This window comes from Aquila chrysaetos, chromosome 19 (assembly GCF_900496995.4).
Source record: "Aquila chrysaetos chrysaetos chromosome 19, bAquChr1.4, whole genome shotgun sequence".
NCBI classification, from domain to species: Eukaryota; Metazoa; Chordata; class Aves; order Accipitriformes; family Accipitridae; genus Aquila; species Aquila chrysaetos.
Genome location: NC_044022.1, coordinates 133,242 through 153,090, shown reverse-complemented (window position 1 = coordinate 153,090; position 19,849 = coordinate 133,242). Strand labels below are relative to the sequence as shown.

Sequence of the window (19,849 nt, the reverse complement as noted above, 5' to 3'; positions counted from 1 at the left end):
GGATATATTCCAGGAATTAATCTGTTGAATGTCAAATATGTTTAATCCCCTTCTCCCTCTCTTCATCCTAATCTCGCTTGGCAGCTTATATTTCCCAGGATGATAAGCACCACAGGCACCAGTTCCCATTTATTTTTAATAGGACTCTGATATATTGGAATAATTGTATCCCTAGGAGTTAAATTTAGGTTTGGGGGTTAATTTTCATTGGATGACTTAGCATAGGGTTGGAATTGCCACTGCCGGGCTCTGGGAAGGCGCAGTACTGGGCAGGCAGGGTGTGTGGGAGGGGTGGTAGGAGACACTGCGGGAGCTCAGTCGTGAGGCTCTCTCCCAAACTTTGGTCACCTAAACGAAGGCAGTGAGGATTTCAGACCAGGCTGCAGCATGTCTTTATTTCTTCCTGAAGCCCATTCATTATGTGTTTGGGAAAGCTGCATGTATTTTTTTCAGGGAAGAGCACTATCAGTCCTGCCACCGTGTCTGTTTTCCACTCCTCTGACAACCCAGGAATATAATTAACGTAACACATGAAGAAAGTAATTAAATAGTGAAAGATGAGCTGAAATCAGTTAAGGGCAGTTATCTTAAGAATAAGATAAGTCTGTGATACTTTATCCTGAGTAATACTTTTTGGATGAAACCTCCTGCTCCAAGACTTCCATAGCATCTGAAAGATTCAGTACTGAATACACATTAAATAAAGCTGGTCTCCTCCTGGGGGTGATGACCTGTTACTGTAGAAGACAAAAGCAAGACTGCCATCTGGGACTCCCTTTTCAAGCTGTAAGACTGAGTGGAGGGTGATAGATTTGTGTTCAAACACAGACCATAAGACCAGCGTAGCAGAGGCTTACCACCACACTCCTGTGCTAGAGGAACTGTGTGCTGATCTCCTCTAGGCTACTTATATGCAGGCTGGGAATTAAAACTATTAAGTGCCATTAGAAGAGAATAAATTTTAAACAGAAATGGCCTCAGAAAATTCTATATAGGTATATAAAATCATGCAACATAATGCCCAGTCTAGTGTGTATTCACAATATTTTATTTCTGTTTGTTTCTGCCTTGCAGGTTGTGGCAAAGGGACAAGCCGAACTTTTGGGAAGGGTCCCCTCCTCAAACAAAATAATAAACCTTAAAATCACTGAGAAGATGGTGCCCGCCTTTCGCTTTTTAGCTTACTACTTCATTGAGAACAAGGGCCATCAAGAGATTGTTGCTGATTCTGTATGGGTGGACGTTATGGATGTCTGTGAAGGAAAGGTACTTTCAAAGGAAGTAGCTTCTGTTATTGTATTCCAAAACAAAAACATGGGGTATCAGCAGAGCAAGTGCAGGTCTTGTTACCCAGTTACGTTCGAGTTGGCACTTCTATTAATAATTCCCTATTAATTTCATAATCACCATGGCTACTTCCTCGTAAACCACAGAAGTGTCTACATTAGATATGCACCAGATCTGAACCCAGTCATGTTGAAGAATTCAAATGTGAGATAGAAAGGAGGTAGTACTATTACAGAGTGGTTTAAGCCAGTTAATTTTGTATGTTAATTAGTCTTTTGCTGTTTTTCATGGCGATTTTGTTTCCACTGGAAAATAACAAAATGATGTTGAGGGCCCTAGTTCAGCAAACCCTTTACACATACTTTTAATTCCCATTGGTGCTTAAGTGTTGCTGAAAGGCAGTGTCCAATATCCTGCACAGACACATCTTTTAACCCCCCACGTTCTCATCTAGTGGGAACTGTCTGCATCTATGTCTTCCAAAACGCAGGATCCCAGGCAGAAACACCACATACCCCAGCCTCTGATTGCTGACAGTCATGGCTGACAGTATTCCCGGCCCAAACAGTCTTCGCTTTTTAACAAACGTGACATTTTTGTTTCAATCTTTTCTATTTAGATTAAAGTGAGAACAGAACAAGAGATATACGAACCAACAGACAACATCAATTTACTTATTGAAACGGACCATGCGGGAACAGTTGCCTTAGCTGCAGTTGATAAAGCAATTTTTATTCTGAACAAGAAAAATAAGCTTACAGCCAAAAAAGTAAGATATCTGTAAGAAAATACCATATCTACTAGTCAAATGGAATTTTCCGTGACTAATGAGAGGATCAAAATTTAGTTAATGGCTATTAATTGCTTAATCAAAGCTTTGCTAAGCTTGAAAATGTTTTTGCTTTTGCAATTCAGGATGTATTTAAGATTAATTATATATTTAAGATGGGGATTTCCATGCTACAGCAGACAAGTTTGTAAATTAAAAAAGCATTACTTGAAAGCACTCCCCAATTAAAACATCATTCAGCTTTAATCTCAGTTTCCAAATGCAGCTTGTACCACCAGTCTGTCTTGCTTCTGCGAGTCAAAGGCTACAAGAATTTTTTTTAATATTTATTAAAAAAAAAAAACACTTTTGCAAGTGTGTACAGTTTATCTATGTTCTTTTATTTGGCAGGTATTTAATGCTATGAATTCATATGATCTTGGATGTTCTGCAGGTGGTGGTGCAAATAGTGTTCAAGTTTTTACTGATGTTGGTCTTGCCTTTTTATCAGATACAATTAAATCCAAAGCTCGGGAAGGTAAGTGCAATCTGCCCTTTACTTTAGATGTTTGTACAAGACCACTATAGATCTGGGGAGGCTGATTGCTTGAAAATCAGAAACATTTTATCATGATGTCATAAAATCTCCCTTGCCTGTGCATTTTTCTTCTTCTGTTCTTCTGCTGGGTGCTGGCAGCTCAGATAGCCCAGATCATGGCTGCTCGTCCTCTGGTATACAGCTCAGCTGAGACAGGCAACAGTGGGCTAGGGCTGTAAGGTAACTCATTGAACTGTGGGTCTTCTGTGAATGAGATGGGTCCTAAGATGGGTCTTCCATGAATGACCTGAATGATCAGGCTGTTACTGTCATAGTATCATAACCAAGCTCTTCTGTTCTGCTTTCCCAGGCTATAAATGCTTCCAGGTTACCAGACGGCAGAAGAGATCTTTGGATTTTCAGAAGAAAATGTCAGGAATTGGTATGTCTGCTCATCTGGGTGGCCTGAAAGGCTTAGCAGCAGGAGGCAAAGGGATGTGGGTGGAATCTAGGGGGCAAGAAGTGATGGGATAGTAGAGGATACCAAGATATTCATGGTCCTCGTTCTTGCGTGAAGTGCCAAACCTAGCTTGGGTGTGTATACTATGCCGTGTGACCTGATGCATCATCTATCAAAACAACTCAAAAAACCAAAACCAAAGAGTAGCCTGGCTGCGAATGGAAATTAATTCACCAGTTTATAATCCCAAATATGAAGTACTTCTGCTAAATATCATGCCATGGAATCAGTCATGGCTTTAAAGTTTTTCAAAATTATTTGTATGGCCAGAAAATTTTTTAGAGATCCTATTTTTAGCTTGACATTCTGCTTTGAAGTTGTGCCAGCTTTGGTACTTTGTGCTCCAATTAAGAGAAGAGCTGGTATAATATTCGGTCTAAATTTAAAAAAAAAAAAAAAAGTTTACACAAATTGATATTTCCTTGCCAGAAGACATTATGACCTGAAGCTGGGATCCTCCTTGCTTTTGAAATAGGTCTCTTTATTCAAGAATGAGAACACTGCCATGGCTATTTCTACCAAGATATCTAATTCCAGTCTGCCAATGAGACGTTTTTAATTTGCAGTCTGAATTTGATTAGAAAACTTAGAATAGAATATCTAGGATGCCATAGGGCCCATGCTTTCCTCCTGTGTTTGTGAACTGGTTTTAGGATGGAGAACAGGTCCCCAGCTGAAGTTAGACTGTTGCAATAGCAACTCACATTAACTGCAAAGAATGACAGGAATGAGCATGATGAACACATTTACGCTTATTGCTACTTCCACAGCACTAATTCTGAGCTTTAATTATATTGCAGCCAGCAAATATCAAAACACTGATCTACAAAAATGCTGTGAAGATGGAATGAAATTAAATCCCATGAGGTTTTCTTGTGCAAAAAGGGTAACAAAGGTGGCTGGCTCCCCCAAATGCAGAAACGCCTTCCAGGACTGCTGTGAGAAAGCCACAGCCCTCAGAAAGGAGTCGAAGCGGAGGATCAGAGTGGGCTTGGCACGATGTAAAGAACAGTGGCATGCAACTGTCTACAGAAAAATACCCTTCATATGGTGGCAAGGGAGGCTTAAGGGGCATTTAATGCTGTGTGGCTGGGAAGGAAGTTTTCACATCAACATTTCAGTGAGCCCCAGCATAGTGCAGCACCCACAGGCCATTCACAACTGTACACTGTGAAGGTGGAAGTGCGATAGGATAACTTCTTGGTGTGAGAAAAGGCAGGAATCACTTTAGCCACCGTTGGCCCCACAACAGCCTTATGGAGGGGCTGTTGGCCCAGGCCCGCACCCTGGGAGGCTGCAAACAGCGGAGCAGAGAAGGGGGTGGTTGTCTGCGTTTAGGACTCTGAGTGACCTCGGATTCATGACTATTTCATTAGTGGTGCTACTGTTATAACACCTGAATACCTCCAAAACACTACCTCATGAGAAGGGGCCACTTCAGCCAAAGACAATTTTGTTTCTTTTTTCCTTCCTTCTCCCCAAAGTCTATCTCTGATCACACAAGAGCTCATGTTACAAAAAAAATATTTTGCGTTGAAAATGACCCCATTCTAAGTGTAATTTCTGCTACCATTTTTCTCAGAGCTCCCCTTTCATGCTCTGTCACAAATATGGGATGGTGGGAACATCTTTACTATGCATTCCTAAAGGAGAATGTTTTCTTGTTTGGTCGCATATAGTTATTGAACTTGGAAAGAAGAATTATCCTTTTGTTCAGTGACAATCTTTGGTCATTGCTTCTTTTTTTTCAGCTTTTTTTTTTTTTTTAATGCACAAGATGGAACCCAGATAGGTCTTTTCATTCAAAGGATTTTTCATGCTGCTTTCTCTCTGACAAACTGACTCCCTGCAAAAGAGTGTAAGATCAGCAGCCAAACACTTCAGAACAGAAACCCTGCTCTTGTTTTACAGACTATGATGACCATGAAGAATTGTTTGATGAAACCTCTGTCAACTTGCGCAGTTATTTTCCTGAGAGCTGGTGGTGGAATTTTGAAGAAGTGAAAAACCCTGGGAACCATAGGTACTGTATTACCTCACTAGATGAATATGTCGAAATGTGTACAGTAAAATATATATAAATATCAGCTTTATGTGTTATCTGATACAGAGGACTTCAGAATATTTGCAAGTACTTTGTCTCCACAACTGGGGGAATATTATTTTCCCTTACAATACTCAAACTTCAGGAAATGACGATGTTCAAATTTTATACATCCTTCCTAATACATTTTATTTTGTGTTTCTTAGTGTAGAAAATTTTGCTCCTGACTCTATAACTACCTGGGAAGTTCAGGCAATAAGCATATCTCCTCAGAAAGGTATAAGTATTGGGTATTTTATTGGGTTTCTTTGTATGGATGAATAGAGAATGTATATTTTTTTAAAACAGAGATACAATGTTATGTTGACAGAGTGAAATAGTCTGTGCTGAAAAACACAAAGTGTTTTGATCATGACATTTACTCCTCTCATTCATGCCATATTTAAAGCCCAGTTAGAATTTAAGGGATAGATACTTATTTATAAAAACAACATGAAGTGGGCTCTGAAGGAGGATGGATTATACAATCAAAACTGTCTCTTATTCTTTCCAATCTATAAACCATCTCATTTTAGCTTCCATATGGCCAGGAAGCCACAAGAAAGGTAGCGGTAATTACACTGCTTTTATTTGAATATTTCTGGGAGCAAGTTCTGGCCAGCTCAGAGAAGCATGAGGGTCTGTGGTCTCTGGAAAGCCAGAGAAGAGAAGAGCACCAGAAGACTAGCAGAGGATCAGCAAGGCTGGACACCAGAGAGCCCATGTTCCCAGGTGCTGCTCTCTGGGAGCTCCTGGGGGTTGACCGGGACGATGCAGGAGGGACAAAGGCTCCACCTGGTACTGCCCACTCCCCTTTGGTAAGGGAGGATCATCCAGGGGTGCAGCAATGGGCATGGAGTGTATTTACAGAAAGTGAGGACAGGTCATTGTGTTTTAAACATGCCCTTTGCAGGAAAGCTGGGCCACATTTCTCTCACAAAAGCTACAAAAACTCCTGCCAAATTTTACCTATCGAAAACCATGGCAGTGACTCCAGAGGGCAAATCGTCTACCCCTGAGATAGATCTCTCAGGGAAAGAGTTGAAATGTTTTCTGGATCTGACTGTCTTCCTCTCCTGCTCTTGACCCCGGGGGAGCCCAGGCAATGAGTTTTGATTAGACATGTAACTTTTTATCAGCTGATGTTAAGTGTGTAATTCTAAACTCTGTTTTTTTCTCATCCCAGGATTTTGCATAGCTGACCCCCACACCTTTGAAGTTTTCAAAGACTTTTTTGTATCCCTGAGATTACCATACTCAGTCAGACGCCATGAACAACTAGAAATAAAAGCAGTGGTTTACAACTATCTGCCCAACGATCTCCAGGTAGTATTACCACCAACTGCTGTGCTATACACATCTACCTAGCTAGATGCATGGCTATGTAATAATGTAAATGACCCAGCCACTTTTCAGTGATCTCCTACAGCCCGGACATCATGCTCCTGTTTTGAAAGTCTCCCCAAGGACAGGATCCGGTTCTACTTGCTAATCAAACTTACTATATAAAACAGATTTTTATTTACCATATTATACAGCCAAATTCTTTGTCTTCTTGCCCTTCATTGAAGCAACCAGCTACTTTTTTGCTGCCTGCCAATCTGGGCAACACCCAGCTGCTGATAAAGCAGGTACACAAGATACAGAGGTAAATTATAAGCACACAATCCAATAAGTTAGCCACAAAATTCATTGTGCATACAATGCAAAGCCACTTTTTGTCTGCCTGTGACACCTATCCAGCTCTGCATATGGCCACAGTTGTCACTGGGCTTAGGGCCTCCATCATCCTCAGGCTGATGTTCTTTTTTTCATTTCTTCCCATCTCTCAGCAAGCTCTGCTTGACCAGCATCTTCTGAACTGTGTTGAATGGCGTAGAGCTGGGATGTATAAAAATGTACTATCCTTCTTACTTCCCTGTGGTACAGAGATAGGCCAAAACTATAGTGCAAATTTAGTGTAATGAAGAAATACTAGCTGATTTACCTTCACAGCCCTAGTCAATGAATGTAGATGAATGTGAACAGACCATAGGGTCATAGAACAATTTAGGCTGGAAGGGATCTCCAGAGGTGTCTAGTTCAACCTGCTACTCAGAGCATGTCCAGTTAAAGCAGGTTGTTCAGGGCCTTGTCCAGTCAAATACTGAATATCTCCGAGGAGGGAGACTCCACAAACTCTTTGGACAAGCCGTGCCAGCATTTGATCACTTCTTGGTGAAAAAAGTTTTCCCATTTTATAACTGGAGAAGAGTAAATTCAGGGGAGCGAAATGAAAAACACTTTCTGTTTTGCAAAATGTCTGCATTGCTATTTCCTTTTTAAGCAAAAGCTAGTCTCCTGTTACACCCGTTTGTCATGTCATTTCCCATTCTTATCTAAACATGGTGGAGCTGGAGTATTTTTCCTGTGCAGTGATGCACTAAGCCTGATTGCAGGCATTGCCTTGTCCCTGCAGGTTACAGTGACGATGGATGCAGTGAAGGGGCTGTGCACCGCAGAGGCAACAGAGAAGGCTGTGCAGCTGACGCTGGTGGTTAAGGGGAACTCTGCAACACCAGCCTACTTCTCAGTTGTCCCTCTGACTGTGGGAGAAATTCCAATTATTATTACTGCCTTTGACACAATTTCTGGGCACAGTGATAGCGTTAGGAAGAACCTCAATGTTGTGGTAGGTATAACTAGCTGAGGGCAGGCACTTCATGAATATATGTTTCTCCTCAAATATAACATTCACTATGTGTGGAGCTCTTGTCAAGGGAGTGAAATCATAGAAACATAAGGATGGAAACAATCTCAGGAAACCTGTTTCTCAGCAAGGATTGAGCTAGAGCATGGGGAAGAAATTTAACCCTGTGGTGGGCTTGTGTGTAGTGTATATGGAAAGAATTGTTTTCTACAGCAAAAAGGCATCCTCCTATCCATGACATAGCAACAACTTCCTTCATGCAGTCAATGCCCATCTTGTAATCTTTAACTTCCACCTGCTTCATCAGCATTTGTAAAAATTCTTTTTCCCTTATGAAGCCAAGATTGAAGGTGTCCATCTAGCAATATTTTGAGAAGGAAATACTCTCTGCTAGTCATAAAGTTAAACCCTATTTTATTCTTTCTAGTTAATGGATCTTCAGTCTTAACAATTGCATAGGTAAAACACATACAGGCAAAGATGTTGTATTGATTATTTAATACCCTCGTTCTCCTTCAAAATGATGAAAAGGAGGAGGCTTTTAGAAAAGATGACTCTTCAAGAGTCATTACACCCAAATAGCCCATTGAGGCCTATTTTCAATCCACACAAAAAGTGCAAAATACAAATCCTTGCACCATTAATGTCAGGGGATAGCCATGCAGCTAAAGGTAAGGCATGGGATGCCGGGAACCTGCTGTTGTTACAGACCGTAACTTTTCTAGAGATAGACACAGTCTCAGAGTTCAATGGTACACCAAAACACTAAAAGTGTCTGTAAAAATAGCTTTATTAAAATAGAAACTGTAGGAAGAGGGGTGTGTGGAAATCAGAAGGGAAAAAAGTTTAAGTTCACCAACAAGATGAATGCAGAACTTGGTGGTTTTCACAGATTAGAGGTTTATAAAAGTGAGTCTACCTGTGAACTTCACTTGCACACCTCACAAAGCTGAGAATAAACTTTGAAGTTTAATTTTTCTGGGTTAGTTTTGGCTAAAGGAATTTCATCTAGGGAAATATGTCAATAATAACAGAAATTCAGTAGAGCTTATTAGCATTTCAATTAGGAGACTGTTTTTACCTGGAGAGAAATCTGACTCCAAAATAACTTATTTCTGCCACCTGCTGGTCTAGTGCAAGGGCAGAGATTGTGGCTTTCACACAGCTTAATTTCAGGTGTGAGTGCTTGCAAAAGTTTTGACTTTTCTATCCTCAATTGTACAGGCTGAAGGTGTTCTACAGAGAGAAGAAAAGACCATTTGCATTAACAGTGGCTGTAAGTTACACAAAAGAATTAGATACAGATGAGGTTTGAGGTAGGGATGGGGGGGTGTAAAGCCTGGTATGAATATCTAATGGGTGCACTGAAATACTTCTTAACATACAAACGTTGCTTTGGTTGACCAGAACTTGTCACAGATCTCTTCATCCAATACATAGCAAAAGACTCAGGAAAGAAAAATAATTTCATTCTAAATGTTTAGAATTTAGAATGTTTGTATTACTTCTGTATTTCAACATAGCATTCTTTAAATATTAAGTAGGCATCTGTTTCATTTACTAATGGGTCTTAAAAGGTATTAAAAAAAAAAGCCTCATTTCAAGACAAAAAATATTGCTAATGATTGAAAATTAAATCAATTTAAGAAAGATAAGTATATTTCTTTTCATAAATTTCCATTAATGTTTCTGATAACAGTTCTGTTATAATTGCCATCAACTGTGAGATGTTTAATGAAAAGCATGTTCTAAAATTACACTGTACATTTTTATGTTTAAAGAGTCTGGATGTAGATCTCTATTTACTATTTATTTACAGTAAAGTCCCATACACTGGACCTGAACAGACCATCTGATATGGTACCAGGTTCTGATAGTCACGTGTTTGTTAGCCTGAAAGGTAAATGTAATTTTTTGTCAATAACTTCTCCACAGGTGACAAGAGACATGCCCCTTTGTGCTGCTCATTCCTCAATGTCGAGTTTCCATTCCCTTCTAGTTTTTCTGCTATGACTCAAATGGTCTGTGCTACATGCCCACGTCATAAAACAAAACAGCCCCAAGGCTGATCCAGTACCTTTCCCCTTTCTAATTACTCCTTCTCACTTGTATTGGATATAATAGCTTTATGCGGTCCATCCTGCCTCCCTGTGCCCAGGCTAACTTTATGGGAAGGCCAGAGAAGGGAAGAGTTCACTTTCTCTGACAACCCCACACTGCACGTAGGTCTGTAGAAATCTGCTTTAGAAATAAGGATGCCTGACTCTGATGTATAAGTTCTGGAAAATTCTGTTTTTCTAAAGAGAAGACTTGTACAATCCTGTATTCATTTAATCGAATAATAGTATACATATGTGTATACTCATGCATACGTATTTTAAAAACATCTATTAGCAAGTACTCTTATTAATGATAGAAACATTTTTTTCCCAGAAAATGTAAAATATTTCTTGACACAAAGGCTATTGGCTTCCATTTCAAATCCCGGTTCTAAAGTATGGGGATGCTTGAATTCATCAAATGAGAAAATTACAGAGAGGAAAAAAAAAAACAACCTCTGCACAAAATGTTTGGCATGATTAAGGCATGATCTTTTTGCCCTCTGTGGGAGGATCAGGTCTGGTTTGACAAGACTTTTTCAGCCTGAACCTGAAGCATCAGTCTTTCCTCCTTTCCTTGCTTTCCTGCCTCCAGTAGCCTCAGAACTCTTTCTCCTCCGTGCTTCTTCACTGCCCCAGCCTCCTTTCTCCAGCTTTCCCAGGGCCTGGCACCTCATCCTTGTTCTTCTCCAGCTTTACAAAGTCTTAAGTAGCTGAAAACAGCGTTTAATAATGAGAAGTATCAGGCTATGCTGGAATGTCAACCTACAGTTAGTATCACCTTTCTTCATGTTACACCAACCAGGTTTAAATACCATATGTACTATGGCTTGTGTTTTTTACAACAGGGAGTATTATGGATGAGCCTGTTGAAAATTGTCTTAGTCTCACTGGAGTTGAGAAACTTATTCAAGTGCCCACAGGCTGTGCAGAGCAAACAATGGTGAAAATGGCCCCTGCAGTCTACGCAATTGAGTACTTGGATGCCAGTGAGCAGTGGGTGAACTTTAATCCTGAACGGAAGGAGGAAGCCATTAACATGATTGAAAAAGGTATGCAGAAGAAAAACCCCAAAGACCAACTGACACAGTCTTTGTTATCCTTTTGCATTGCACACTAACCATTGCTAAATGCCAAAGGAGGGAGCATTGTTTTAACACAGACATGGAGAAATGCTTCTGACAATCTGCAGACAGACATGAGAAACAGAACTGGTGAGGAGGCTTCAGGTCACTAATTGCCTACATCTGACATTGTACAGTATTGACATTCACAGTCCACCCTCTCTCTTGCCTAATTTAGAAGTAGAAAGTAAAATCTGAGCTGATCAATGACAATTCTTTTCAGAGCAAATGGACGGCAAAGGCCAGTTGATCATTTTCTCCTAATGTAGATGTGCAAAATAGATCAAGATGAATCATGTGCTAAAAATGCTTATTTCTCCCCATGGATCATAGACAGTGCTTAGGATGGTCAGTTGGGATGTCAGTATCTCTGCTGGAGATGTCTATCATTGGCAAGTGGAGTAGCACTAAGAAAACTCCCAATGGTAATCATGACATTGACACTTTCTCTTCCACACTCCTGTATTCATTACATGAGCTAGAATGACTCCAAGAGCCTTGGACCAACCCAGGGAGGGAGAGGTGTGACCCAAAGCTGGTGTTAAATGTACAGCAAAGCCAGGAAGTGGAGGTACATGTACAGCATGTGGAAGTGGAGGTGTTCCAGTTCACAGGCACTAACACAGTGTCCAAGAGCTATCAGTATTGTAGCAGGTACAGCTGATCTTTCTAACTGTAGTGGTGTGCACATGGCATAAAGCAATATAATGCACTGGTCTTCATGACCTTCAGAAAAAATGTGTCACACATTTCATCAAGAAAAATAAGGGTATAAATAGCGATTAAAAACATGCTAACAGTTGCTGAATGGAGGTCTTTGCCTCTTATATCTAAGATTGCCTAAAGTGACATGAGATCCTGCTGATAAGTATTTGGTATTATCAGCAGCATTTAGTCCCTATATTATGCTTTTATTGATTCTCATCAAAGTTCACCAGAGTAGAAGATGAGTTGTGTGGCTATGATACAGACTTTATCAAGAAAATAGCAGTCAAGATCAGAGGTCACAACTCATGATTTCTAAGCCGGTGTCTGACCCAAGCAATGATGTTTCGTATATTTTTTGATTCCATGCACCATAAAGTCAACAGCTTGAAAAGTTATCAGTAATGGAAAATAAGTTTCCCAAGATTCACTACACAGAAAATGCTTTTTAACTATAGACATAGGAAGTTTTCAGGTTATTCTCATAGCTCAAATAAGTCAAACAAGACAGAGCACCTTCTAAGCCTAGTGCTTTTTCCATGTCAAAGGCCTGCTGACCCAGTCATTTCCTCCTTAATGTACCAGTGAACATGTCCATGTACTCTTCCACTAGTCAATACTGAACATGTACATGTTAATGTAAGTGATGTAAGAAAATGCCCAAGAAATATATCTATTCTCTGAACAGTTATGTGCTGTCCTGTTCATGCAGGTTATACTAGACTGCTTGAGTTTCAGAAGGTGGATGGCTCCTATGGAGCATTCAAAACAACCCCCAGTAGTGTATGGTAAGGTATTTTTCAGTTGTTGGTTTTTTTTTCCCAAATACCTCTATTATCATTTGACGCATCAGAAGTTTTTCTGGGGAGACGGATTTTCAAAATCTGGTGGGCATGATGTTACCTACATACTTTTGTCATGGATAGTCAGCCATGTAAGCCTCTGAGCATGTTTAGTCCTTGATGAAGGAGATCTGTACTGAGCCACTGATTATTTTGCATTTGCCACAGAGCAGAAATGTTCATGCTGATGTCAAATGATAACTCACTAGGTTCCAGTGAGTGCACTATATTCAATATGAGTCTATGTACAAAATTAATATGTTTCTTTTCCTGTCAATATACTCTCCTATAAATATATGTCAGCACAAGTTTGGAACATTTTCTTTTGTGCAGGTTAACTGCATTCATTGTTAAAGTACTCGTAAGGTGCAGAGAATACATTAGTGTTCAAGACAGTCACATACGCAGCTCGATTTCCTACTTGATTAATCAACAGCAGGCAGATGATTCATTCCACGACCATCACCCCGTATTGGACAGGAATATGCAGGTAGGTCATCCGTATTTAGAAGAATCTGTTGCACATTTCAGGCTGCTAGGGATTGAAAGGAATATTGTGAGTTGTTGAGTAACAAGAAATGTATCTAAAGAAAAGAAATATTTAATGTAAGAAGTAGAAAATCTGTAATGTAAAATGAGGTTATTAAAAGGTCTGTTATGTCAGAGACACATAGCTAGCACTTCACTACCTTTATCTTTTGTTCCAGTCTTAGATAATTTTGCAGCTGACCTATGCCTCTAGAGCACTTAGAAAATTAATTCTGAGATCTTTGTGCTTGGTAAAACTTTATGCTTTTTATTGCCAAAGGCAACAGAGCCATAGAATTGTAATTTAGTTTTGAAGGGACCTTCAGAGCTGATCTAGTCCAACCTGTGCTCAGAACAGGCCTAGTTAGATCAGGTTGCACAGAACCATGTCCAACTGAGTCTTGAGTATCTCCAAGGATGGGGATCCTACAGTCTCTCTGGGTAACCTGTTTCAGTATTTAACCACTCCCATGGTGAAAAAAAAAAAATAATCTTAATACCTAATCAGAATTTCCAATTGCATACATTAGACTACACATCCCCTATAAGTGTCCAGAAACATGAAATCCTTACACTCTCCATGCAACTAGGATATGAAAACAATATGCATCTTCCAAAATTCATTGAAAATGCAGATACCTTTGTAGTGATCTTACACGAAAAAATCTATTAATTTTATTAATGATCATTATCAAATCACTAGTGAGGCTTTCACCCTCAAAGCTAGTTCCACAGTTGATGCAACATTGTTGGGGAAAAAAAACCAGCTCAAGAACTGGCCAAAGGTGTTTTTGACCTGTGTTCATGCTCAGATACTTATCTTCTATTTTACATTTGCTTCAGGAGCTGTGCATGATAATTTTGTACGAAGACTTAAGTCTTTCCAAGGAAACAACCTATCCTTCTCCTAAGGATAAATATCTGGGGCTGAGTGAAGGAGAAGGTTGTTGTCAAAGGTTGTTGAAGATCCTAAGGTTGTTGTCAAAGGAGAGCATGAGCAAAAGAATCACAAAGAAGAATAGGAATGAAAATGCATATCTTCAGGGAAAAAAGCTAATGAGGGCACTGTGTTTAGTTTATCAAGAAGAGGAATAAGAAATGATTCTCGTAATGGTGTATAAATACCTTTACAGAAAAAAAAGTTCTGTGTGTTAGAGGGCTCTTTACTCTATAGGGAGTAGCAGAGAAACGGGAAAAAAAACAAACACTAGTGTTTAGAAATTGAAGCCATGAATATTCCAATGAGAAATTGTAGATTTTAAACTAGAGGTTAAATAATTAAATATTCAATTACCAGCTGAAGGACTTAGTGGGTTCCTAATATCTTAATATTGTTTAATGCAAACTGGCTGCCATTTTAGAAGATGTACTTCAGGCGGACACAAGTTACTGAGCAAAATTAAAGGGTAAAACTACATGGTCTGTGGTCAGGTGGTTTGACAAGAAGGTCATTGACTTCATGAAAAGTGATTTTCTAAATTTCATCATAAGCACATACGTGTACATTTAACTTTTCCTTTTCATGTTTCATCTTTCAGGGTGGCATTGGGTCAGCAGAAGAAGATTTGGCTTTGACAGCCTTTGTAACTATAGCACTGCAACAGACTCTACAGGTCTACAAGTCACCTGATGTGGTAGGAAGCCTGACTGTTTAAGTCTGAAGGCTATTGCACAATGGCATGTCCACCCTACTACCTTAAAGTACTACAAATGAGGAGGTGAAGGTCTGTTTACATCTGTGGTGGATAGGAAAAGATGCCGTGGCCTAATGTACAACAAGGTGTTTCAAGCTACACACTCCATCTTCAGTGGCTTTAATCACTAAGCAAAAATTATTAAAATTGTCTCAAAAGTGAAGATAGTAAAGTATTCTAATTTCCTAGTACTCTCACCAGCAGTAACAGTTAGTCGGTCTGAATGACCTTTTCAAATGGATCCATTCTGTTTTCACAGGTACAAGCAATTAGAGGAGTAGTGGCTTACATGAAAAATCAACTTTCAAGAAATACTAACTGCTATTCTACAGTTATCACTGCTTATGCTCTGACACTTGTGCAGTCTGATAGTGAAGAAACCCAGTTTGCTAAAGAAAAGTTAAGGAGCTGTTCTGTTTTTGATGCAGGTACTGGTAATCATTCTTAAAAATTCAGCTAGAAAGTACTTTTCCTAATTAAATCACTTTGAGCACTCTTACATGAACAAAACATATTCCAGTAAATGAAGACCATTTAATTTTATAGAAGTTGTATGTATATTTGTAATATACTTAATTATTTAAATCACATAATTAAATATGTCAATGTTGAAATTGTAGTATGTAATTTGCATAATTAATATCACTATAAAGTAACAACTTAGCATTGTGAAGTTTGGATCATGATCTTATCTGATACTGGAATTGGAACAAACCCATGGTAAATAGTCATCTACCTCTTCTGCTTCACTTGCTGCCTACCAAAGTTTCCAAACACCTAAAGTGCATTAAAAAAAAACAATTCCAAGCCAGCTGAGAAAGAAGAAACTTTTGATGAATAAATAGGAGTGAACAGCTACATATGAGAGTAGTCCAGACTGGATTTGTGATCAAGAGAGAAATGTCTTTTCAAGCCCGCCTGCTTTCAAAGCCCCCTGCCAGTTCTGAGTGCTTTTTTCCAGCTCCACATGGATGTCACCTCTTCCCCCCACGGTGTGTGGCTGTGGTTAATGCTGTGTCGGTTCCTTGTGTGGCTGCGCTGCCATGCTACTAATTTCTCCCAACTCGTTTGATAAATACATTATGGTTTAATAGCCATAATTTAAGCATAGGGAATATGCTTCTCCTTAATCAAGACTGGACTTATGGGCATAATTAATGCTATTATCTCTTGGGGACCACCAGACACAATGCTACCACTCCATCAGATGGACATTGCTGTACAATGGGGTCATTAGACTGTGATGGTTGGATAAGTCAAAATTGAAAATTGTGATATTCCTTTTTCCATTATCTCTGCTTCCCAACTGATTTGTTGCTCTCATGACAGCATCTGTGTCTTGTGATTCCTCAGCTCTATGACATGAAGTATCTACTGTGTAGAACAATAGTAATTTCTGGCAAATGTCTTTACCAAGGGGATTCAAGACTGAGTTATTCTTGCAGCAAAGCAGCAGCGCTACTGGGGAAACGGCAATGATGCAGCCTCAGTGGAAACCACTGCCTATGCATTGCTTCAAACATTGCTTCTGAAAGACATGGAGTACGCAAGGCCTATTGCTACATGGCTGACGGAAAGAAGGAACTATGGTGGAGGATACTGCTCTACACAGGTGCCTGACCACCACTCCTGGAGGAGTTTCAGGGGGAGGGAAGAAGCAGAAGCCCCATAAAGACATTTTCATTTAGAATTGAAGGCATCATAACAGTTAATCCTGAGCTTCTTCAGTGTATGAAGCACTAAAGATTTTGGCTCATTAATAAAAAATGGGCCAAAATAAAATTGTTATAAGCCAGCAAAGATTCTTTGTCTTTATGAAGACATATGATAATCGAAGGTCAGAACTCCAGTGGTTTTAGGATTTTAATGCTAAAAGAAGAAGCTGGGAAATGAAACGAATAGTCTGCATAGGTAGGAACAGGCAGATACAGGAAACTTCAAAGCAGCAAAAGCCATAAAACTGAAGAATAGCTCCAGGTGACTGATCCTGTCATCTTAGATATTGTTGAAGTAATCTGGCATAATTGTTATGGTTTTTGTATTTCTTTCTCACCTAGGACACAGTGGTGGCCCTAGAAGCTCTGTCAGCATACAGCATACAGACATTGAACACTGCTTCCACCAACCTGACTGTAAAACTGGGAACACCTGGAAGACAAGAAGACTACAGTATTACTCTGACTGATACTGATGAAGCGATTCAGAAGCAGCTAGAGGTACACAAGTTTCAAGGGTTTTTTCCTCAAACAGGAGAAACATTGGATCATCTGGCCTAGGCTTTCTCATGTTAAGCAATCATGATGTAGCTGGTTTATAATATTTTTTAATAATTTAATCTGTAAAACAACAGACTCTTTTTAAAGAAAAAAAAAGTCAACAGATGCTTAGCAGCACACTTTAGAGTCCCTTTCCTGCTTCTTCAAGGACTTTGATGACGTGAATCTCCCCCAGTAGTGAAGAGCAGCCAGGAGCCCAAGTCTTGCTAGGGAATGAGGAATAAGGAGAATATTCTAATATTCAGTGTTGGGACCTGTGAAAATGTCAAATCCAGGCTACAGAGGAGAGAGTGAACTTGGGAAAAAATGTCTCCTGGGTCCCAGAACAGCAGAGTAAGATGCACCAGTCCAGCACATTAAAAATCTTATGAAACTTGAGGTCTCATAACTGCTTCCATAGCTAAAGGTTTTCCCTACCCCAGTTCTGAGGAGTAAAGGCATAGAAGACCGTCAAGATCACAGGAAAACAATAAATCAAATGCTGAGCACAGACTAAATTTTTTTTTTTCCTCTCTCTTTGGTTTGCAGTTTGAACTTGGGAGAAAACTGAAAGTGTCTGTACACGGCAGAGGAAATGGGACAATGAGTGTAAGCCGTAAATCAGAAATTTAAAGTCCAACTGGAATTCTTTTAATGCCTTTTTGAAAACAGACTGAGAAATTATTTGCCATGGCTTCATCCATTGTGTTCCTACCTCCAAATTTCTAAAATTCAGTGCCTACAGACTGCCCTGAGGGGCAGTCAATTTTTCCTGTTTTTAACTTTAAGTCCATGAAACATCAATGCTGATAGAGGCAGCTGGAGTTTGAAAGACCCCTTTGTGGTTGGGAATGGAGAGTTTTCTCAAAGGTCCCACACCGTTTGTGGTTTGCACATGGGACCTCTCCTGCTTATACCCACAACAGTCCTCCATGACTAGTCTGTGTCTCTGGGAGACTGGCGTTTCTCTCTGTACTCCCATGTCCCATCAACATTTGCTGAAGTCCTGGAGAAGTAAATCTCTTGTCATTTAAATGATATTTTTAGTGGTTTGATGTTTGTGTGTTCATCTTAGATATTAAAAGTGTACTGGTCTTCTGAGCTGAAGAACAACACATGTAACGATTTGATTTTAACAGTGGAAATGGAAGGGAGCATTAAGTACTCTGGTGAGTGAAATTGGGAAGTGGTTGGGTCTCAAAGGTGACAAGTTTGGCCAGCTGCTAATGATACTTAATGGCTTTCCAGCCTTGGAAAGGGGGAATAAATGAATGAAACAAGGAAAGAGAGAGGCCTCTGAACTCTGCCTAGTTATTGTTTCGTTCAGCTTATTAATATTTTTAAATAGTTTAATAACTATCTGAGTGACTGTAGGTGCAGTGGGTACCTAACAGATACACAGGTACTAACAGTAATGCTTCTTTGTTAATTGGGAGGAAAGCGAGGTAAACTCCCTTCACAGTGTTCCTGGCTACCATGAGGTGAAACCCCAGTGCAGTTCCCTGGCTAATAAGGGACCTACCGTGTGGCCTTAAAAATTCTTTGGGGCAGATCTGTCATAGGATTTTCATACGAGCAAGACTCTGTTTTCCATCCCCTGAAGCGTGTATTCATCATCCTCTCTGCCTATGTCTGCATTTTTTCTCTGTTTGAATAGCTAACTTCTGGAGGCAGGGATTGTCCTTTACATATGTATGCATAGCCTAAACCCCATTCTTAGCTAGATCTGCTGGTTATTCTTACTATAATTATTCCTAAAATTTTAACTCTGAATTAATTAGAAATACTGAGATGGTGTACAGCAAACTTTTATAAAACCCATAGAAGTGCCATGACTGACCACTGGTATTTATAATTATACAAAAAGGAGCCAAATTACCAGGTCTTCAGTCAAATTTGTGCATGGCTGATTGTGTCTGTCACCTCCAGAAGCTGCATACTCTGATGAAAACGAAGATTATGAGGACGCATTTGCCACAGAAAACAGCGCATTTGAGCCACTGTCTGAAATAGAGTGGTTTGATATCCACAGCAGAAGGAAAAGGGATGTGATCTCTCCCAGTAAATCAGAATCGCTGCAGTACAAGGTCTGTGTCAGGTAGGTCTTTAAGATCAGCTCTTCATTAGAAAATGCATTCATTTTTGTTTGTAATTCTACTCAGTCACCCTCTTCATATCCGCAAGCTCGGCATCCAACCTGGTGATCTCTGAGTATGCATACATGGTGAGTCTGCATCCTCTCTCCCATGGCAGGAGAAAAGGTTTCCACACAATGTATGAGGTTTAGATGGTTTACATAGACCTCAGATGTCCATTGCAGATTCTGCCCCATCAAACTCTGGGGAGACTCTAAAGCACCTGGCTGGCTAATCATTTAAAAGAAGTCTTTTATTAAATAAAGTAGATACAGTTGGAATACAGTAATAACATATTTACAGTTTCTGGAGAGATGCTGTTACTTCCTTCATGGTCACACTCTGGCCTCATAAAAAAGAAAAGATGTTTACTACTATTTGGGGAAGGAGAGGAGGCAGAAGGGATATCCTGTTGTGGCAATCAAGAAGTAAGCAAGGGCAGAGCTAGTGAAAAAGAAGTCCTCCCGTGCAGAGTAATACTGAAACATCTGCTTTTGCTTCCTTTTACAGTCTGGTAAGGGTCACAGAAGCACAAAGTGGTGGCTGTCCTGAGTTCCCCTTCTAGAGAGGTGCTGGTGGCA

The 19,849-nt window shown here is 39.8% G+C and overlaps 1 protein-coding gene across 6 annotated transcripts in view; it reads left to right on the top strand.

Annotated features, from left to right (window-relative positions):
• Positions 1 to 19,849, top strand: part of LOC115353412 (complement C4-like) — a 65,940-nt gene that overhangs the window by 29,614 nt on the left and 16,477 nt on the right. For all 6 annotated transcript variants that reach the window (XM_041118597.1, XM_041118596.1, XM_041118598.1 and 3 more), the window contains 21 exons: positions 1,075 to 1,266; positions 1,907 to 2,056; positions 2,468 to 2,594; positions 2,965 to 3,036; positions 3,915 to 4,115; positions 5,026 to 5,137; positions 5,365 to 5,435; positions 6,384 to 6,523; positions 7,656 to 7,868; positions 9,111 to 9,162; positions 9,706 to 9,786; positions 10,834 to 11,037; positions 12,527 to 12,602; positions 12,990 to 13,146; positions 14,723 to 14,818; positions 15,138 to 15,306; positions 16,324 to 16,490; positions 16,936 to 17,094; positions 17,683 to 17,742; positions 18,209 to 18,302; positions 19,063 to 19,231. In XM_041118597.1, the coding sequence (XP_040974531.1) occupies positions 1,075 to 1,266; positions 1,907 to 2,056; positions 2,468 to 2,594; positions 2,965 to 3,036; positions 3,915 to 4,115; positions 5,026 to 5,137; positions 5,365 to 5,435; positions 6,384 to 6,523; positions 7,656 to 7,868; positions 9,111 to 9,162; positions 9,706 to 9,786; positions 10,834 to 11,037; positions 12,527 to 12,602; positions 12,990 to 13,146; positions 14,723 to 14,818; positions 15,138 to 15,306; positions 16,324 to 16,490; positions 16,936 to 17,094; positions 17,683 to 17,742; positions 18,209 to 18,302; positions 19,063 to 19,231 (2,762 nt within the window). The remainder of the gene's footprint in view (positions 1 to 1,074; positions 1,267 to 1,906; positions 2,057 to 2,467; positions 2,595 to 2,964; positions 3,037 to 3,914; positions 4,116 to 5,025; positions 5,138 to 5,364; positions 5,436 to 6,383; positions 6,524 to 7,655; positions 7,869 to 9,110; positions 9,163 to 9,705; positions 9,787 to 10,833; positions 11,038 to 12,526; positions 12,603 to 12,989; positions 13,147 to 14,722; positions 14,819 to 15,137; positions 15,307 to 16,323; positions 16,491 to 16,935; positions 17,095 to 17,682; positions 17,743 to 18,208; positions 18,303 to 19,062; positions 19,232 to 19,849) is intronic.